This window comes from Nyctereutes procyonoides, unplaced genomic scaffold (assembly GCF_905146905.1).
Source record: "Nyctereutes procyonoides isolate TBG_1078 unplaced genomic scaffold, NYPRO_anot_genome, whole genome shotgun sequence".
Classification (NCBI taxonomy): domain Eukaryota; kingdom Metazoa; phylum Chordata; class Mammalia; order Carnivora; family Canidae; genus Nyctereutes; species Nyctereutes procyonoides.
This window is the reverse complement of record NW_026575044.1, coordinates 37,874,077-37,893,351: the sequence shown is the minus strand read 5'-3', so window position 1 is coordinate 37,893,351 and position 19,275 is coordinate 37,874,077. Positions and strand designations below refer to the sequence as shown.

Here is a 19,275-nt window from a genome sequence, read left to right as displayed (position 1 = left end):
TAAAATCCAAACTCATGGCACTCTAGGATCTCTATGACAATCCCCTGTCAACCCCACCAGTCCCATCTACTGCACCCCTTCCATGGAAAGTCACACCTTGCACTTCCCCAAGCCCAAACACTTCCCCCATCAACTCAGCCAAGGGGCACTCCCTCTCTTCTTCACTTTCTTATTTTTCTCTGTAGAAGTTTATCTCATCTGACACATTCCATTTAATTTGTCACCTATCTCTTTCTCCACCATCCACTAGCCTATAAATTCCAGCAGGGCAGGAATTTGCACAGGGTTACACACACAGTAAGTGCTCACTAAAGTTGAATCACAGAATACACGACACCCCATGACTGTGCCCACACCTGCTTTCTTCTCCTGACCATCACTTCCTCACCCTTCAAGATTTAGGTCCAGAGAGCAGAGTCTGGCTCTAGCATTAGAAAGGTCTATGTAAATTCTGAAACCCACACTTATTTGTGGGCTGGTGATCTTTGGGTCCTCGCTGTTCTTTAGCTACGCAAGGGAGACAATAAGAGTCCCTCTCCTTGTGAAACTATGAGATTTTAAATAAAATAAGGCACATAAAGCACTGGCACAGAGTCTGGCACATAGCTAGCTCCTTATAATTGCTAGCTCTTCCTACTTCCTGGGTCCCCAAGTCTTCTTAAGTGCCTCACTATGTCCCGTATCTTCCTAGGACAGAGCCCTGGCTTCCCTGTGTTATAATAATCTATTTCTCATCTGTCCTCCTCCCTTTTGCTCTGATGAGACTCTGACTTCTGCCTGCAAGAGGATAATTTTTCTTTGTGTCCCCAGAGCCTGGCTCAGTGCCTAATACTTGATGGGGACTTAATAAATGCTGGGAGAGAAAAGAGAGAAAACAGACCCACCGCGAGATGACTACTGGGGGGTAGGGGTGGGTCCTCAGGGCCTAGTAAGGAAAAACTCAGGCGAACAAGTGAAAATCACTCTGCAGATGAGGCCTTCGGGGATGAGAGGGAAACTCAACTTCGCCTCCATGCAGGAGGCTAGGGTACTCGACCTGGGGGTCTGGGGCTTGTGGGTCCTCCCAGCACAGACTGAGGGCTAGTGGCACCCATCACGGCACCCAGAGGCCAGAGCTCTGCCATTCTGCTGCAGCCCTGGAGAGAAGGTAAAGTCCTGCAGAAAAGGTGTTGAGCTGGCCAAGAGGTACCCAGCCCGGAAGCTTTTAAATGCCTTTGCACAGGCTGGGGTTCTTCTGATTCTTGAAGGAAGGACTAGGAGTTCTGCTCACACACGCAGGTTGCAGAGAGTAGAAGACACTTGGAAGGCAAAATGAATGCCCTTGGACTTACCTGGGGGTCATTGAAGGGAAGGCATCCTGCGGCAGCCAGAAGGAAGAGGGTGCTGTTCAAAGGGAGAGAACACAAGCAGCTTCACCTTTCAACATCAAAGGGTTTCCCAGACAGCATGGGGGTTGGAAGACATCAGGAGGTGCTTGCACAAGGCCGACACCCTGTGAGACCCAGCCCTGTGCCCCTGTTCCTCCTCTGAGCACCCCGCTACCTAGGCCATTTCCAACTGTGTGCTCCACCAGGGACCAGACAGTCCCTTCCCTGGGGCTCAGCTGGCCATTTCCCAGGACACGGGCACTTGCAGGACATTTGCAAAACCGTGGCTGGCTCATGCAAGAAAAACAATGATGCCCATGAAACAGATAATAAGAGATTTTTTTTTAAACTGCAGATCCCCAAAAATACACTAGTAAAAAAACTGGTTAATCAGACTGCAGATCCACCTCTCAGGAAAAAGAAAGCACCATGTAAAGCACATTAAAATCTTTTGTGCATCATCCTCACCAAATGGTCAAATGTAACAGCTCCAATGACAGGACAGACCTACATCCTGAGCCTTCTGACATGACATACTGAGGAGGGCACAATGTCATTGTCATTCGTGTGGCATTTCTGTCAAATATGCAGAACCCACCTAGCATGGCCGGGTGGGCTCAGAGCTGGGGACCCACAGTCCTGGGAAGGTCAGAACGACACCGGACATCCGAGGCACACAAAGGTCCTCCACGTCAGCCCACCCCCCTTCTATAGCCTTGCCAACTTTTAAGACACAGATACAAAAAGCCCGGAAAAGACTCCACGGCTGCAGATTGCCAAGAGACTCAGAGGCAAAGGGTGGGGTGAATGGGGGAGAGGCTATGGGAAAGGTTTCTGGGACTGCACAGGATTAGGTAGGTTTTAGGTGGGAGACAACAAGAACCCTAATAGATTTGGTGTCTGCATAGAGTAGAAGGCTGTATCGGATATAGGTTGCTTCCTCATTCACAGGCAATGAATGTTAGAGGTCCTCTCAAACAGACAGCCCCTCGAGGCTGATAGGACATGGGGGACTGCCAGGTGTGAGACAGCACTTGGTTTCCCACCAACCTTGGCTTTGAGCAATACATGATTATATCAGGTATTAGTGGGTTTTAATTCCTCTCTTTAACACCTGCTAATCTTTTAAACGAGAGGATAAGTCCTGAGAGTGTTATGTTTTGTTTTGTTTTGTTTTTTCCGCAAGTAGCAGCCTGTAATAAAGCAAAATAAGAGACTGGATGAAAGCCCAGAAATATCTGAAACAAAAAGTCCTAAATCCATGTGTCAAAGCATTTCTGTTGGTTCTCTATCCTCAGGACTGAGCTTCAGAGCTATGGCAGAGGAGGCAGGTAGAAGCCAGAGAACAAAGGTTACAGGTCAGCACACCGAGGGCCCAGGGACCTGCCTGAGAGTCCAGCCCAGCTCATGGTTCCACCCCAGGGACCAGGCTCAAAGGGCAATGAAGCCTGCCCTTAGTTACTCTGCTGTGGCCCAAGATCACGACTCAGATCCCTGACCTTACAGGCAGTGCTTTTCCCACCATAGGAATCATAAAGACTCAATAAATTGCAAACATTATTTTAAAAGTTTGAAGTCATTTTCCATGTTTTCCATTGTCCTTCTCCCATCAGTATTGCACAATTCTTAGTGAAGTTTTGGGCATCAGTGATGAAATCTACAGATTATTTTCCCCTTAGGAACAGAATATTTCAGGGAAGAAAACCAGTGAGAGAAAGAGATAGTAAAATTTAGAATAAGACACAAAATGGGGGAATGTAGCTGTTGATAACAAATTCTGTCAAATCTCAAATAGGAATCTTAACAGTTTATCATCAACATTTAAAATCAGGTTAAAAAAATAATAATAAAAAAATAAAAATAAATAAAATAAATAAAAAAAAATAAAAAAAAAATCAGGTTAAATCTTCTATTTTAGAGGGCTTTGGGTTTTGCTTTCTTTTTCTTTAAACTTACCTACAGATCTTTTCAGGAGAAGTTTTCTGTATGAAAAAAAAAGAGACATATAGTTAGTCTTAAAAATTCTCTTTTCCCCTTAAATAAAATACTTAGATCAAGAGGCAAATAAATTTCGAGTAAGCTTATTGGGGGCTTAAGAGCGGGCTGCACCTCAGTATTTTTTGAGGCTTTTCCTGCTTGGACCACGAGAAGGATGACTCAGAGGCCAAGTTGAGTCACTTGGCCAAAGCACTCTGGGTGTGCAATTTTACTACCCTCACCTCTGGAACTGTGTTTACTCACAAAACCCCAAAATGATGCCAGGGCCAAGCCTTCAAATATCTCACACACCAAGAAAGGGAGAGAGAGCAATTGATGTGACCTGTGTAAGAAGGTAATTCAGGCTCTCATTCAACTTCTATTCCAGTCCATCTCCTTACATTTGCCTTTCACTAATCTAGCTCTGACTCTCAGCAGTGCTGTAAGCTCTCTGGGATGATGTATAAATGAAGAAACAGGAAAAAAGGAGAAGGGAAATCTCTCTGTTTCACTGCTAGAGAGAGAGAAAGGGAGGATTGGGGAAATCAAAATTTGGCATTCTAAAACTCCCTGAAATGAAGAAATTCTAATGAGGACCCTGCCTTTATCCTCTCCTTTTTATTAGTTATTTTAAGGGAATGAGTTCTTTGCACTCAGGTATAAAGTTCTAGCAGGAAGAAGCAAGATTTTTCTATATTTGATAGAAGAAATAACAGATTAATTCTGGACATTTCAAAAGGATTACTTTGCTAATTGGGGACAAACTACAGTGCTTTGATTCCAGTTCATGAAAGTGAAGTATGAACATATTGTTTAAAAATAAAGCACTCTTGGGACACCTGGGTGGCTCAGTGGTTGAGTGTCTGCCTTTGGCTCGGAGCATGATCCCAGGATCCAGGATTGGGTCCCGCATCGGGCTCCTTGCATGGAGCCTGCTTCTCCCTCTGCCTATATCTCTGCTCGCTCTCTCTCTCATGAATAAATAAATAAAATCTTTTTTAAAAATCATATTAAAAAAATTAAGCACTCAGAAGGTACAAACTTCCAGTGACTAAAGTCTGTATTGTAGATTTGAAAGTTGCTAAGGGGGATCCCTGGGTGGCGCAGCGGTTTGGCGCCTGCCTTTGGCCCAGGGCGATCCTGGAGACCCGGGATCGAATCCCACATCGGGCTCCCGGTGCATGGAGCCTGCTTCTCCCTCTGCCTGTGACTCTGCCTCTCTTTCTCTCTCTCTCTCTCTCTATCATAAAAAAAAAAAAAAGAAAGAAAGAAAGTTGCTAAGGGATTAGATCTTGAAAGTACTCATTACAAGGAAAAAAATTTATAACTACATATGGTAATGGATGTTAACTAGACCTATTGTGATCATTTTGCAAGATACACAAATATCAAGCCATTATGCTGGACACCTGAAACGAATATAATGTTATATGTCAATCATATCTCAATTTTTTTTTTAAATGTGAAGCACTGACAAACATGGTTTGCTATAAAGGCTATCTTCAGTTTTCATGCATTACTAAATAATCTAGCTTGCCCTTGTTTTAATAAAAAGATCATGTTTGTGAGCAAAGTAGTGGCTTGCATCTTTAGATCCTTAAATCTTATCTCTGTGGAATCCGCCTCAGCTGGCCATGCCAACCTTGACTCCACTGCCACCTGGTGGGGGACACATCCCTTCAGTACAGGAAGGATGACCCAAAAAGGTGACCTGACTCTGGGCACCTGGAGAATTGCCCTATCACAGGAAAATGTGTCACTGAAAGATTCTGGGCTAAATGTAATCAACATATCAACAGTTTGGCGGAAAAATAGGAACAGACAGGATAGAGATGAAAAGCATGGCCCAGCTGTTCCATGAGTAGTAACACGTGCATCCAGCAACTGTCTGGGGACTTCTGTCACAGGGCAGCAAATCAATACAGAGCTTGAGACAGTTCACTCATTCCACAGAGGAGAGACTGCTTTTTTATTTGAAACGCCTCTGGCCCGAGGAGCCAGAACCTGAGATACAGAGATTAGAACAAGCAATAAATGCATTAGGGAGCCTCTGCTTCCCAGGTATCCACAAACAACCAAGGAGTTAATGTCTGGTGTTCACCTTTTGAGGCTCCTCCGTCCAAAAGTCACCCAGTGATAAGTCCTTATGATGTCTCAGTGTTTTGAATGAGTCAGTATAACTTCTCAAAAGTCACATCGCCAAAAAGAACAATAAACAACTAATATTACCGGAGGTCAGCTAACTTACTCTGAGGACTCCCTACTCTATGCCAGTGTTGTTCTAAGCCTCTACATGTACTGACTTATTTCATTATGGGTTATTTAAGTCTCAGGATGTGCAAGAGATGCAGACACCACGGCACTGAGAAAGTAGTAAAGTTGCCCAAGCTCACAGGGTTTGGCTCACAGGGTTTGGGCTCAGGTGATCTAGCTCCGGAGCCTGATCCTTTACGATGCTATTCTGACACAAGCAGCCTGCCAATCCTGCAGTGACACCTGCCAGCCCTTTCACACTACTACCTACTACTATGCTGCTTCCTCTGCCTGCCTGGAGTGCCCTTTCTCCCTGCACTTTGAAAATTCCTACCATCCACGGGACTGGGTTCAAATTTTGCCTCCTGGCCTTTCCATGCAGACTCTCCATCTACCCCATACCCTTGTTTTCAACCCATATGGCATTCTATGAACATCACAGAATGTGTTTACATGTTGGTTCCTCCGTTTACCTGAGTTCTGTGAGGATGATCAAGGTGTCGTGGGTGTCGTGTATATCTCCATAGTTGTAGGCCTAGCCAGATGCTTGATATATAGCGTAGATTTAGTCAATGTTGAACAAATGAACAAAAGAATGAATAGCAGCATTCTAATGTTTAACTGTGACAAGTATATCTGCAAGGTAACGGGACTAATTTCACAAGGCACACATTATCTTATAGTCAAACTATATGTGTGCATGTGATTGCACATGCATGTACAAAGAATCATGGATGGTGACAACGAACCACAGTTCCAATTAGAGTTTATCCTTATAACCTGGGAACAAGGTCATGAGGAGGTCAACTTTCCTCTCCAGAGTTGAGTCTGGTGAAACCTGACACATAATAGACAAAAGAGGCCTCACTATGAGTCACAGGCAAAGCCTAAGAAGTGTCATACAGTTGTGTTCCTAGTAATATCTGGTCACCTTGTCGAAGCTCCAGGCTAAAGGATCAGGAAAGAGAATCATATGGGAATAGATCACAGCCAATCTTCATCACAGAGCAGATTTTAATGCCAACCTACTAGAAACCACCTACAAGTCTATAAACAGGAAAACACATCATGTTCCATGTGGAGTGGAATGAGGACACGAATAGAGATTCCTGACAAATCGATCAACAGAAAATAGAATATGTTATATCATTTGTGTATGTCTATATACGTGTACTGAGAAAAAGTCTGATAGAACATAGTAGTATCATATGCGAAGTAGGATCACAGTTGATTTGAGACGTTTTTCCTCTGCATGTTCTACAACTTATTATAGTTTATTACATTCTTAAGGAAAGAAAAGTCTTTAAAAATGACTAAATAGGTATATAATTCATGCAACTGTTTCCTAATTTGCCCTGACAAGAAAGGATATTGTTTATAAAAAAATAACCAACAAATCTAAAAGATAACCAATTAAATAGGAGAAGATACTAGCAAATGACATATATCTGATAAAGGATTTAGTATCTAAAATATATAAAGAACTTCTACAACTCAACACCCAAAAAACAAATAATCTGATTAAAAATGGACAGAAGTCGGGGCACCTGGGTGACTCAGTCAGTTAAGCATCTGCCTTCATGATTAGGTCACAGTCTCAGAGTCCTAGGATCAAGCCCTGAGTGGGGCTCCCTGATCAGCAGGGAGTCAGCTTCTTCCTCTACCCCTCTCTCACTCGTGTGTGCATGTGCGCATGCACACATACACTCACTGTCTCAAGTAAATAAAGAAAATCTTTAAAAAGAAATGAACAGAAGTCATGGACAGACATTTCTCCAAAGAAGACATATAGACAGCCATACAGACACATGAAAAGATGCTCAACATCACTTATCACCAGGGAAATGCAAATCAAAACTACAATGAAGTATCACCTCACACTTGTCAGAAGGGCTAAAGTCAAAAACACAAGAAGCAACGGGGCTGGCAAGGATGTGGAGAAAAAGGAGTCCTTGTGCATCACTGGTGGGAATGCAGACTGGTGCAGCCATTGTGGAAAACAGTATGGAGGTTCCTCAAAAAGTCAAAAATAGAATTACTCTACGATCCAGTAATTCTACTACTGGGTATTTACCCAAAAATATGAAAACACTAACTCAAAAAGATATATATCTTTATAAACCCTGATGTTTATAGCAGCATTATTTACAATAGCCAAATTATGGAAGCACCCTAAGTGTCCCAGTAGATGAATGGATAAATAAGTGGTATATATACAGAAAGGAATATTCCTCAAAGAAAAGAATGAAATCTTGCCATTTGCAACAACATGGATGCAGCTAGAAAGTATAATGCTAAGTGAAATAAGTCAGGGAATGACAAATACCATATGTATAATTTAAGAACAAGACAAACATAGCAAAAATATAAAGCAGAAAGCAGACTCGTAACTATAGAGAAGAAACTGATGGTTACCAGAGGGGAGGTGGGTGGAGGGATGGGGAAATAGGTGAAGGAGATGAAGAGTACACTTATCATGATGAGCACTGAGTAAGGTACAGAATTGTTGAATCACTATATTTAATATCTGAAACTAATATAACATGCTATGTTCACTATACTGGAATTAAAATTTTTAAAAAGAGAAATGATGTTTAGTGTTGGGGATGAAATGGAGATGAAGATTCAAAATATTTTGGTATTTATCATCCAATTTATTCTTTCAAGGACAGGTCCTCTCAGCCTGAAAGTCTACCCCCTGGTCTCTGCCTGATGGAAATAGCTCTGAGAATGCTCTAACCCTGTTTTCTACTCTACCTCGCCTATGTGACCCGACTTATCCATCAGGAAACAGTACCCTGTTGAGATGCCTGGATCTCTTCTCCAGATCCAATAAATCTTCATTTTTCAATTCACACACAAAAGCATAAGTCTCCGAGAACCTCAGCAGCTCTTGGTGAGTTTCTGAACCTCAGTGATTAGTTAGTGAATATTCGTCTTGGCAGCAGTTCTAGGGCAAGACTCTGGAGCTATGAAGACAACAACCACATGGTCCCTGCCAAGAGGGGGCTTAGAGGAAGCAGGCAGAGACCCAGAGAAACTCCCACCTAAGGTTCATTGAACCTTAGGTACCACTGAGTATAAAATCTCTCATTCTTTATATATTACTAAGAAAGAAAGCATTTGACCAGGGCATTCCACTGATTGTAGAAGCATCACAACTGTAGGTAGTGAAAATTTTTTTAACGTGAGAAAAAGCAGCATGTGTTAGAATTGATGAAATACGGAAATCACAAGATGGTGTGATAAAAAAAAAAAAAAAGGTTAGAGAGCAGTGCTCATGCTCCTTGAGGTGTCGGGAAGGCTCCAATTGCATGCAGACCAGCCTAAAAGACTGAGAGCCTCCCTTGTGAGAGTCACCAGAGTCCCCTCTCACCTCCTGCATTCCTGTCCCTTCCAGAGACAGTTCCAGAGACAGTAAATCTGATCAGTCTCTCTGGGCTTTCACACCCAACCCCGGCCTCCCACTGCACTCAGCACACCCCCCAAATTCCTAGCTCAGCCTCAAAGGCTTGTCCTAAGTCTCCAGCCTCATCCCTAGGCACCCTCTCTCTTTCTTACCAAGCTCCAGCCACACTAGCCCGAAGTGACTCCTGCCAAGTCCCTTCCTACATCTGGTCCTTTGCATCTCCTGTTTCCTCTTCCCAGGAGCCCTCCCCTTAACTCCACCTGCTGAACTCCTGCTCAGCCTTTGTCTGTGTTGATTTTTTTTTAAGATTTTATTTATTTATTTGAGAGAGAGAGAGAGAGAGAGCACAAGAGCATGAGCAGGGGAGGAGCAAAGGGAGACATGGACTCCCTGATGAGCAGGGAGCCTAATGTGAGGCTCAGTCCCAGGATCCTGAGATTATGATCTGAGCTGAAGGCAGATGCTTAACTGACTGAGCCACCCAGGTGCCCCCTTTATCTGTGTTTAAATGTCACTTCCCCATAGTGGCGTCTCTGGCCATATAATCCAGCAGAGGAGTGTCATATTTGTGTCTCCTTTGCTCAGCTGATGCTCCAAGAGTTGCCCAGAGCAGTAAGACCATGCCCTTCCCTCACTACTGTAGGCCTACAGCCTGGCACGGTGGGCGGTACACAGGTACACAAAAATACTCAGAATGAATGAAGAGTGCTTATAAGAGGTTCTCTGACCAATCAGAGGAAAGAAAACATCATGACATGGTCTAGGAAAAATAAGAAGTTTGGTTGTGGCTGGATTTTCTAAAACCCAAGAGGTGTATGGCATCTAGGTGGTTATGGGCTTTGCATGCCTCCATGGAGGTCATGAGCACTCCCCATGTACATGGGGGGACATGATCGATCAGTTTCAAAAGGTCACTTGGGTGCAATGTGGAGGAAGGTGAGCGTGGGGAGAGGCAGAGGCAGGAAAACCAGCCAGGCACTACCACACATCTGGCAGGTGAAGGCAGGTGATGGTGCACACAGAACACAATAACTATGTAAGCCAGGACTGCTCACCCCAGGCCCTACTTGGCTGCCCAAGGGCTCAGGGGAGCAAGATCTCATTTGACCCCTGAAAAACAGATGAGGGCCTGAACCAAGGTGGCAGCAGAGTGGGAATGGAGAGGTGGGGACAGATTCAGAAATAGGGTGTGTGTGTGGGAAGACCAGACCGGGGCTCTAAGGGGATCCCAGTGTTTCTGCCATGGGTGGTGATGACCAGGATGAGGATCACCAAGCAACAAGCAGGTTGCAAAAACAGAGCAGTTCGTTTGGTCCCTTTGCATTTCATGTCCCCGGGGAGCAGGTATGTGGAGAGCCAGAGGCAGCAGCAGGCAATGGGGATGTGAGTTCAAGAGCGAGGCCCGGGCTGGAGATGGGACACAGGAGTCACCAGTGAACTAAAGGCGGATGGTGGAGGAGGCTGTCCAGAGAGTGTGTGCTTGGGAGCAAAGGAACCCTGACACAGAGCCCCCGGAGACCCTACAGGGTAGACGAATGAAAGAGGAGGAGGAGCCAGACACTGGGGAAGGGAACCAGCAGGTCGAGGGGGCCAAGAGACTGAAGGAAAGGCAGCAATGAACCTGGCGATGAACGGTGTAAAAGGCCAACAGTGGTGGAAATGCACTTATAAGTGATCTCAGGCAGAGCAGCTTCGGGGTGACGGTGGGGGCAGAAGCAGGAGCAGCTTGGAGGTGAGAGGGACACAAGGCCATGGGCAGCTCCGAACCCAGCCCTCCCTCAGGCGTGGTGCTGGGCCAGGGCAAGGACGTGGCGGGGCAGAGGTGCAGGTGTGCTCAGGCAAGGGAGTCGGCTGGCGTGCCTGGCCAGTGTTGGTTTGGGACACGCAGCCTTCAGAGCCAGGTTAGTGTGAGTGGGTCCCCCAGGGTCTGCTCTCTCCTCAGTGGACTGGGAACACTGAGAGTGTCTACAGGTTGAGGAAAGAAAGGCTGCAGAGAGGGAGAGAGGTTAACTCTGCAGGACAGAAGAGGTAGTCCATGCAGCTGCCTGCGAGCAGCAGGTGGGGATGACAGGGTGCCCGGGTGTGCGGAGTGGTCCCAGCCATGGGAAGGACACCTCTCTCCCCTGCACACTTATAAGGGAGCTGTCTGAATGGCCACCTAGTCTCTCTAGTTGAAGAGTTCCCAATTTTTTATATGAAACCATTTCAAATGGGCAGGTGTTAGAAAGAAAGAAATCTCAAAAGAGGAACCAAATTAAAACCACCACTAATAAGGTTAATAAACGTAGCAAACACATACAGAGAACCTACCATGCACCAGAAACTGCTGGAAGCATTTAACACGTGTGCCTCACTGTGTCCTCCCAACAACTGTATGAGCTGGGTGTCATTACTACCCGCTTTTCTCAGAAGGAGGTGAAGACTTGCTCCAACTGATGTGACCCAGAGCTGGGCTTGGGAAGAGAAGGCAGTTTCCCCAGGGCAGGCTACTGCTCTCAGCACCCTATGTGAAGCTCTGCCATATATTCCCTGGTGGCCCTGGGATTAGCTTCGGGTGGGAACGCTGCCTCCCAGGCCCCACACCTCAGCCTGAGGTAAATTCCTCCTTGTATCCCAAAGTGATTGCTGTGCCCTGACCTGCGGTGGGTGGTGGGTCGAGGGCCGTTCAGATCAACAAGCATTCCCACGTATGTTTGGTGATGCGAAAGGATGTCGAAAACACGATCCTTGAAATTAGTGACGACTGCCAGGCAGTCTTGACCACTGTCAGGAAACAGATGGCAGGAAAAGGTAGACACTAATTTGGGCCATAAAACAAGGTGCACCTTTGAAATTTAAAGCAAGGGAAGCGAAACTAGCATTTTGCATTATCATTTACCTCTTTCCGAAAACACTTCTGGTGCCCACAGATGATAACTTCAGCTACATTATGCAAAGTGAGAAACACAGGAATGGCCTGAAAGAAAACAGAATTTAATAAGCATGAAAATGTTTTCTTTGATCCCGTAATTACATAATACTTGATTTCTGCTTAAAAATAAAGATCCGTGGGAACTTTTGGCATTCACATATACAATCCTCTCCAGCAAAAACTCTTCTGCATGGATGAGCGCTCTCTGTTGTAATATTATTATTGGCGTGGTGGATGTAGAGGCCCAACACATATTTATTAAGCACCTACTGTGTGTCAGGCACCGAGCCAGGTGCAGGAAACACAGCTTGAGCAAAAGGTGGATCTACGATAGGGAGACTGTCCCTATCAGGTAAGAGCTCTCATGAGATACACGGAGGGGCACACCTACCCTAGCCCAGGGAGAGCAAGCCTTCAGGAAGGAAATGAAGTCCATAGGCTAAATGAGAACGGAATGACGAACTGGAGTGAGCCAAACAACACAAGGAGGCAGAGGGTACTGCAGGCAGAGGAACACACAAGAGCAGGGGTGAGAGTGAATAGGGGTGGGGGTGCGGCTGAGCGGTGGACTGTAAAGAGAGAAGCCGGAGAGAGGAAGGTGGAGAGGTCATCAAGACACATCACAGAGTCAAGACAGCACCAAGAGCCAAGAAGCCCCTAAAGAGTTGTAAGGCAGTGACGTGATTTGATCTGCATGTTGAAAGGAACTTGGTAGTAGAGGGCAGAAGGTAGAGATGGTACGAAAGTTTAGCAGAGTAGCAGACTGAAAGATGCCTCACCCCCAAATGACAGTCACACACTAATCCCTGGGACCGGTGAATGTCACCTTACAGGGCAAAAAGGGATCTTTGCAATTGTAATTAAGAACCCTGGGATGAGGAGTTTGTCCCAGGTTATCTGGGTAGGTCCTTAAAGCAAACACATGTATTTTTAAGAGAAAGACAGAGTCTGACACACACAGAGGAGGAGGCGACAGGTGACAGACGTGATCACAAAGCCAGAGAGACTGGAGTGCTGTGGCCACAAGCCAAGAAATGCCAGCAGCATCAGAAGCTACAGGAGCCAAGGAGGGGATCCTCAGAGCCTCTGGAATGCAGTGTGGCCCTGCTGACACACCTTGACTGAGCACAGTAACACTGATTTCTGACTTCTGGCCTCCACAACTGGAGAGAGCAAGTTTCCACTGTTTTAAGCCTCTTGATATGTGGTAATTTGTTACAGAGGTCATGGGAAACTAACCCAAGGAATGCCAAGATGGTGGCCAGAACTTGGAAGTGGCACTGAAAATGGAGAGCATCCACATTAAGGAAATATTTAGGAAACTGAACTGGGGTAAATATTTGAATAACCAGGATCAACTTTGCACCAAGAAAAAAGGAGGGAGGGGAAAAGACATTAAAAAAACAACGCTCCAGAGGGTTATTAAGGCATAAGAGCACCCACTACACGTTTACTATCACTGGGCTGTTAGCGAAGAATGGCTTTCTCTCCTAATTTGATGGCTAATCTTGACCCAGTGAGCAGGAAGGATTAAAGGGCACAGGATTTTGTTATTGTCTCTGCTGTTGATGGTGGTTGATAATGTTTCCTGAAAAGCAGAAAAAGACCAAGAATAAGCATGGGTTTTAGCATCAGAAGGGGCCAGTGAAGCAGGGCACTTATGCAAACCTTACTTTGCTCCTCAGTATGGGGAGAACAATACCTACGACCCAGAGTACCTAGAAGGAATGATAGACATAGGTAAAGGACCTATATGAGTGGTTCGGGAGCACTGCATGAAAGGTGATCAGTATTGACGGGAAGCGCACCCTCAGCAGCCTCGACATAGGACCCTGGCAGAGAAATTGTTCCAGCTTGGAGGATCCACTTAAGATCATGCCGCTCGCCTACTTCCAGATGGATCTATTCTTTATCTTTTTGGAGGGTATATTTTTACCTTGTTTTTAAAACTTATAACTTTGTAGCTCTGCCCTATTTTAGTATTTTGTTCTAACTTGCACTGTTTTATTTCTTTTGGAGTTCTTGCCTTCCATTTTCCTGCCTTTGTAAGGTTTTCTAGTCTTAATTTATCTTTCCTTAAGAGTGCAACTCAAACTGTTTTTTCCTTTTAAAATGATACTTCATAAAAATAAATAAATAAATAATAACAAAATCATACTTTAACAAATAATCCAATTAAAAAATGGGCCGAAGACATGAACAGACATTTCTTCAAAGACCTGCAGACAGCCAACAGACATATGAAAAGACACTCGACATCACTCATCGTCAGGGAAATGCAAATCAAAACCAAGATGAAAACAAAACAAAACAAAACAAAAACAAAAACCAAGATGAGATATCATCCTGCACCTTTCAGAATGGCTAAACTCAAGAAGATAAGAAACAACAGGTGTTGGCAAGGAAGTGGAGAAAAAGGAACCCCCATGCACTGTTGGTTTCCCACAGCCACTGTGGAAAACAGCACAGAAGTTCCTCAAAAAGTTAAAAATAGAATTATTCTATGATCCAGCAATCACACTCCTGGGTATTTACCCAAAGAACACAAAGACCCTAATTCAAAGGGGGACATGTACCCTGATGTCTATGGCAGTATTATTTACAATAGTCAAATTATGGAAGCAGCCAAATGCCCATTGATGGATAGATAAAGAAGAGATGATACACACACACAAACACACACACACAAATGGAATATTATTCATCCATACCAACGAATGAAATCTTGCCATTTGCAACAAAATGGATGGAGCTAGAGAGTATAGTGCTAAGCAAAATAAGTCAGAGAGACAAATACCATATGATTTTGCTCCCATGTGGAATTTAAGAAATAAAATAAAGGGAAAAAGAGAAAGAGACAAAAACCTAGAAACAGACTTTTTTTTTTTAAAGATTTTATTTATTTATTCATGAGAGACACACACAGGGGGGCAGAGACATAGACAGAGGGAGAAGCAGGCTGCCTGCAGGGACCCCGATGTGGGGACTGGATTCCAGGACTGGGGATCATGCCCTGAGCTGAAGGCAGACGCTCAACCACCGAGGCACCCAGGCGTCCTGAAACACTCTTAACTACAGAGAACAAACTGATGGTTACCAGAGGAGGGGGGAGATCGGGGGACGGGGGAAACAGGTGATGGGGATTAAGGAGTGAACTTGGGGTGAGCACTGGGTGATGTAAAGAACTGTTCAATCACTCTACTGTCTACCTGAAACTAATACAACATGGTATGTTAACCACACTGGAATTAAAATAAAAAAAAAAAAAAGAAGTGAAGTTAAAAAAAGAATCATACGTTATTTTTATTGTTTCCTAATTTTTCATTTATCTTTTGTGCTTTTTATTCCTCTTAAATTTTTATATTTTGGTATTTTTTTAAAGATTTATTTATTTATTCATGAGAGACATAGAGAGAGGCAGAGACACAGGCAGAGGGAAAAGCAAGCTCCATGCAGGGAGCCCAATGTGGGACTCGATCCCAGGACCCCAGGATCATACCCTGAGCCAAAGGCAGTCGCTCAACCGCTGAGCAACCCAAGCATCCCAAATTTTTATATTTTGAATTCTTATGTGTTTTAAGATTGTTAAAGAGATCTTTTTTTAACTGGCTATATTCATTAGGCCTATGTTTGGCAAACTTAGGGCCTGGCCTTCCAGTTCTTGGCTTAAGGAGATAGCAAAGAAAATCTGGGACAAGTTAATTATGTGTACATGAAAATGAATACGAAAGGATAACCCGGATGCTATTTGCTTAAAATTAAGACCTCTTAAAAAATGCTTTTGTCTCCTTGACTATAAAACCAGCAAGGAGACCAGATTTAGCCTTCCTCAAGGAGGCTAATTTTCTCAATTTTATAAACCATGACTAGGTTTTTCAATCTTCCTAGGCCCTGCTCTGATCACATTCTGGAAAAGGATCTATCAATACACACCAAATTGATTTTCAAGTGCACTAAAGATAACTACCAACAATGTGTTGGACACAGTGCTAATTATTTTAATTACATTCTCTTATTTAAATCTCCTTCCAACAACTCATTTAGTGGGTGCTATTACCTTGATTTATAGACAAGGAACCTGATGCTTAAAAGATGAGGCAATTTGCTGAGTGCTCATGGCTAGTTCAGGGCCAAACCCTGGCTCCCATCCAGGCTTCTCTAACTGCAGAGCCCATGCCCCTAACCTCGATGCTATGATACCTCAATTACAGTAAGCCCCCAGGGTAATCTTCCTGGCCCTACAACTATCCAAAGTCCAGTAGGACTAGTGTGTTCCAAATCCTGCCAGTCTGCATCCTCCAGTAAGAAAACTGGTATGATCTAAAATACATAAACTCTGAGGCACCTGGGTGACTCAGTGATTGAGCATCTGCGTTAGGCTCAGATCGTGATCCTGAGATGGAGTCCCACATCAGGCTCCTGCAGGAAGCCTCCTTCTCCTTCTGCCTATGTCTCTGCCTCTGTGTGTCTCTCATGAATAAATAAATAGATAAATAAAATAAAATGCATGAACTCTGAATAAACTCTGTGACATGTTTTAAAAGATAGCTTCCATTTCTACCTTAAAAAATTTAAATCTGGATTTCTCAAGCCATTTTTCTACTGAGAAGCTAGCAGGCTTTAGAAACAGTAATTCTAAAAAAAAAAAAAAAAAAAAAAAAAAAAAGAAACAGTAATTCTATAATTGACCATCTCAGCCTCCATAGAGGTATACAAAAAACAATTAATACAATTCACAAACTTTGATTACTGATTTTCCTCAGCCTCTAACTCTGTATAAGTCCCAGTCTGTGATCTATGCTATCAGTTCAGGAGACCCCGAGTGACTGATTCTTTTAGAAAACCTGTCCTTAAAAAAAAAAAAAAGAAAAGAAAACCTGCCGTTTATTATCTTATGGAGTGAGGTTCAGCAGGACTTAATTTTGTTGAATCAGACAAAAGTTCTGAGAAATTATAATAGCAATAATAGCTAAGATATACCGAATGCTTAATATGTGCTAGCTGCTGTTCTAACTGCTTTTGCATATTTAATTGTCATAATAACTCTATGAGGTAGATACTATTAACATCCCCATTACGCAGACAATAAAATGAAGGAATATATTTTGGTTCTCTTTTTTAACCCACCTCTTAATAATCTGAAAACCAGAAAAATCTATGAAAATCTATGAATCTATGAAAATCTATGAGAATCTATGAAAATCTATGTATTTGTTTGCTGCTAAACAGAAAAATAAGCGTTTTTCCACATTGTCAGGACTCTAGGAATGGCCTCAACAACAAAAGGTCCTACCATCCTTCATCAGGAAAAATGGCCAAGATTACATAAAATGTAATTAATCAAATTCAAGTACACTGCAGGCCAATTCATTTAGTTACTTAGGGGCACAGTTTGCAACTAATTTATCCTTAGACTCCATTAGCTTAAAATTCAACATCTTTTCCATGTATACTACTGGAAATTTTTCTCTGGTTGTGAAGAGAAACTGGTATCTATTACCTAAAGTCTTTCATTATTCCCATGCTTTCCAGAATGGAATTTTGAGGCCTTGATTATTATTTGCTCAGGTGCTGGGCCTGAGTGAGAAAGGTTTCCTATAGAAAATCCTGGCCCTGCGCACAGGCACGGCCTTGGGTCACTCTGCAGACACAGATGCCTCCCTTTTTCAAGCAGGAATCCTGGGTCAGCTTCTGAATGTTTGTGAAAGAATGTCAATCCCATCTTCCCTTTGGGCGATTTTTAAATATGTGGGTGTGGGCTTAATCTACAAGACAGGACAACTGCACTCCAGGCCTGACCTGCTGGCTACCCAATTTTTATCAAAATCCTGCAGGCTGGAAACAATGCTCCTGGAGCGTTGCCTCAGGGCAGTGAGCAAAGGGAGTCAGATAAGCAGGGTAGCAGTTTTAGCCTCAGACAACAGCTCCTACTGAACCCATCTATTTCATCATGCATCCAAAACGTTGTAAGAATCCTAGGAACTAGGTTGTCGCTGTGTTTGTTATAAGGGTGTTGTTGAAGAGCCTGCCTCACTAAATGGCCTAGTCTACCTTTTATTGAGGACTCAGAACCTGAGGGAAACTTTGCTGTTCGCCAGCAATGACTTCACTCTTGTTTTTCTTTTGACGTTTTCAATCAGAAGATACTGACACACCACGTTACATCAGTTTTGGGTGAGTCAACATTGCTCTATGTTATGCTATGCTCGCGACAGGTGTAGCAGGGACTTCCACTCTTACAAGTCTTTTTTTTTTTTTTTAATTTTTATTTATTTATGATAGGCACACAGTGTGAGAGAGAGAGAGAGAGGCAGAGACACAGGCAGAGGGAGAAGCAGGCTCCATGCACCGGGAGCCCGACGTGGGATTCGATCCCGGGTCTCCAGGATCGCGCCCCGGGCCAAAGGCAGGCGCCAAACCACTGCGCCACCCAGGGATCCCCTCTTACAAGTCTTATAACCTTTTTATTTGGCTACAGAATGCTGAAAACTGAATTCAGGGCCCAACTGTATTTATTTTGTAGGCTACCACAGCATAGGTTTCTATATGCTAAGTCTTTCTCTGGCCTCATCTAGTTCTTTTATTCTGTTTATAGGGACGCCTGGGTGGCTCAGTGGTTGAGCATCTGCCTTAGGCTCAGGGTGTGATCCTGGGGTCCTGGGACTGAGTCCTGCATCCGGTTCCCCATGGGGAGGCTGCTTCTCCCACTGCCTATGTCTCTGCCTCTCTCTCTGTGTCTCTCATGAATAAACAAAATCTTAAGAAAAAATTGTTTATAAAAAAATGTCTATTTTGGGGGAGTGGATCATTCAGTTAAGCTCTGACTCTGATCTCAGGGTGGTAGGTTCAGGCCCTAGGTTGGGCTCCATGCTGGGTGTGGAGCCTACTTAAAATACATATATCTTTCTTATTTTAATTATTCTTTTAAGCCACCATTGATTCTTTCTGGAAGATGGTGAGGTACTTGAATAAGTATATGTACATATACATGAATACATTCACAAGTTGACTTGCATGAGTTAAATTTAAGTGTTTATTTACATTAATTTTTTTAAAGATTTTATTTATTTATTCATTAGAGGCACACAGAGAGAGGCAGAGACATAGGCAGAGGGAGAAGCAGGGTCCCTGCGGAGAGCCTGATGCGGGACTCGATCCCAAGAACTCGGGATCGTGACCTGAGTGGAAGGCAGATGTTCAACCACTGAGTCATCCAGGTGCTCCTATTTACATTAATTTTACTATTCTGTCATTATTTGGCAAAGTCCCCAAATGCAGAGGACCAGACTCCCTTCTTGCCAGTGTATCTCCAGTAGGGGTCTGGAGGCCATCTCTGTCCTTCATTTGTTCATCACATA

At 43.8% G+C, this 19,275-nt stretch overlaps 1 protein-coding gene across 4 annotated transcripts in view; it reads right to left on the bottom strand.

The window, feature by feature from the left end:
- Nucleotides 1-19,275, bottom strand: part of TMEM241 (transmembrane protein 241) — a 113,352-nt gene that overhangs the window by 61,998 nt on the left and 32,079 nt on the right. For all 4 annotated transcript variants that reach the window (XR_008664248.1, XM_055324174.1, XM_055324171.1 and 1 more), the window contains exons 5-7: nt 11,885-11,962; nt 3,324-3,349; nt 1,332-1,383 (exon numbers count right to left, since the gene is read on the bottom strand). Coding sequence is in view for 3 of the 4 variants with exons in the window: in XM_055324174.1 (XP_055180149.1) it covers nt 1,332-1,383; nt 3,324-3,349; nt 11,885-11,962 (156 nt within the window). In the remaining variant the exon portion in view is untranslated. The remainder of the gene's footprint in view (nt 1-1,331; nt 1,384-3,323; nt 3,350-11,884; nt 11,963-19,275) is intronic.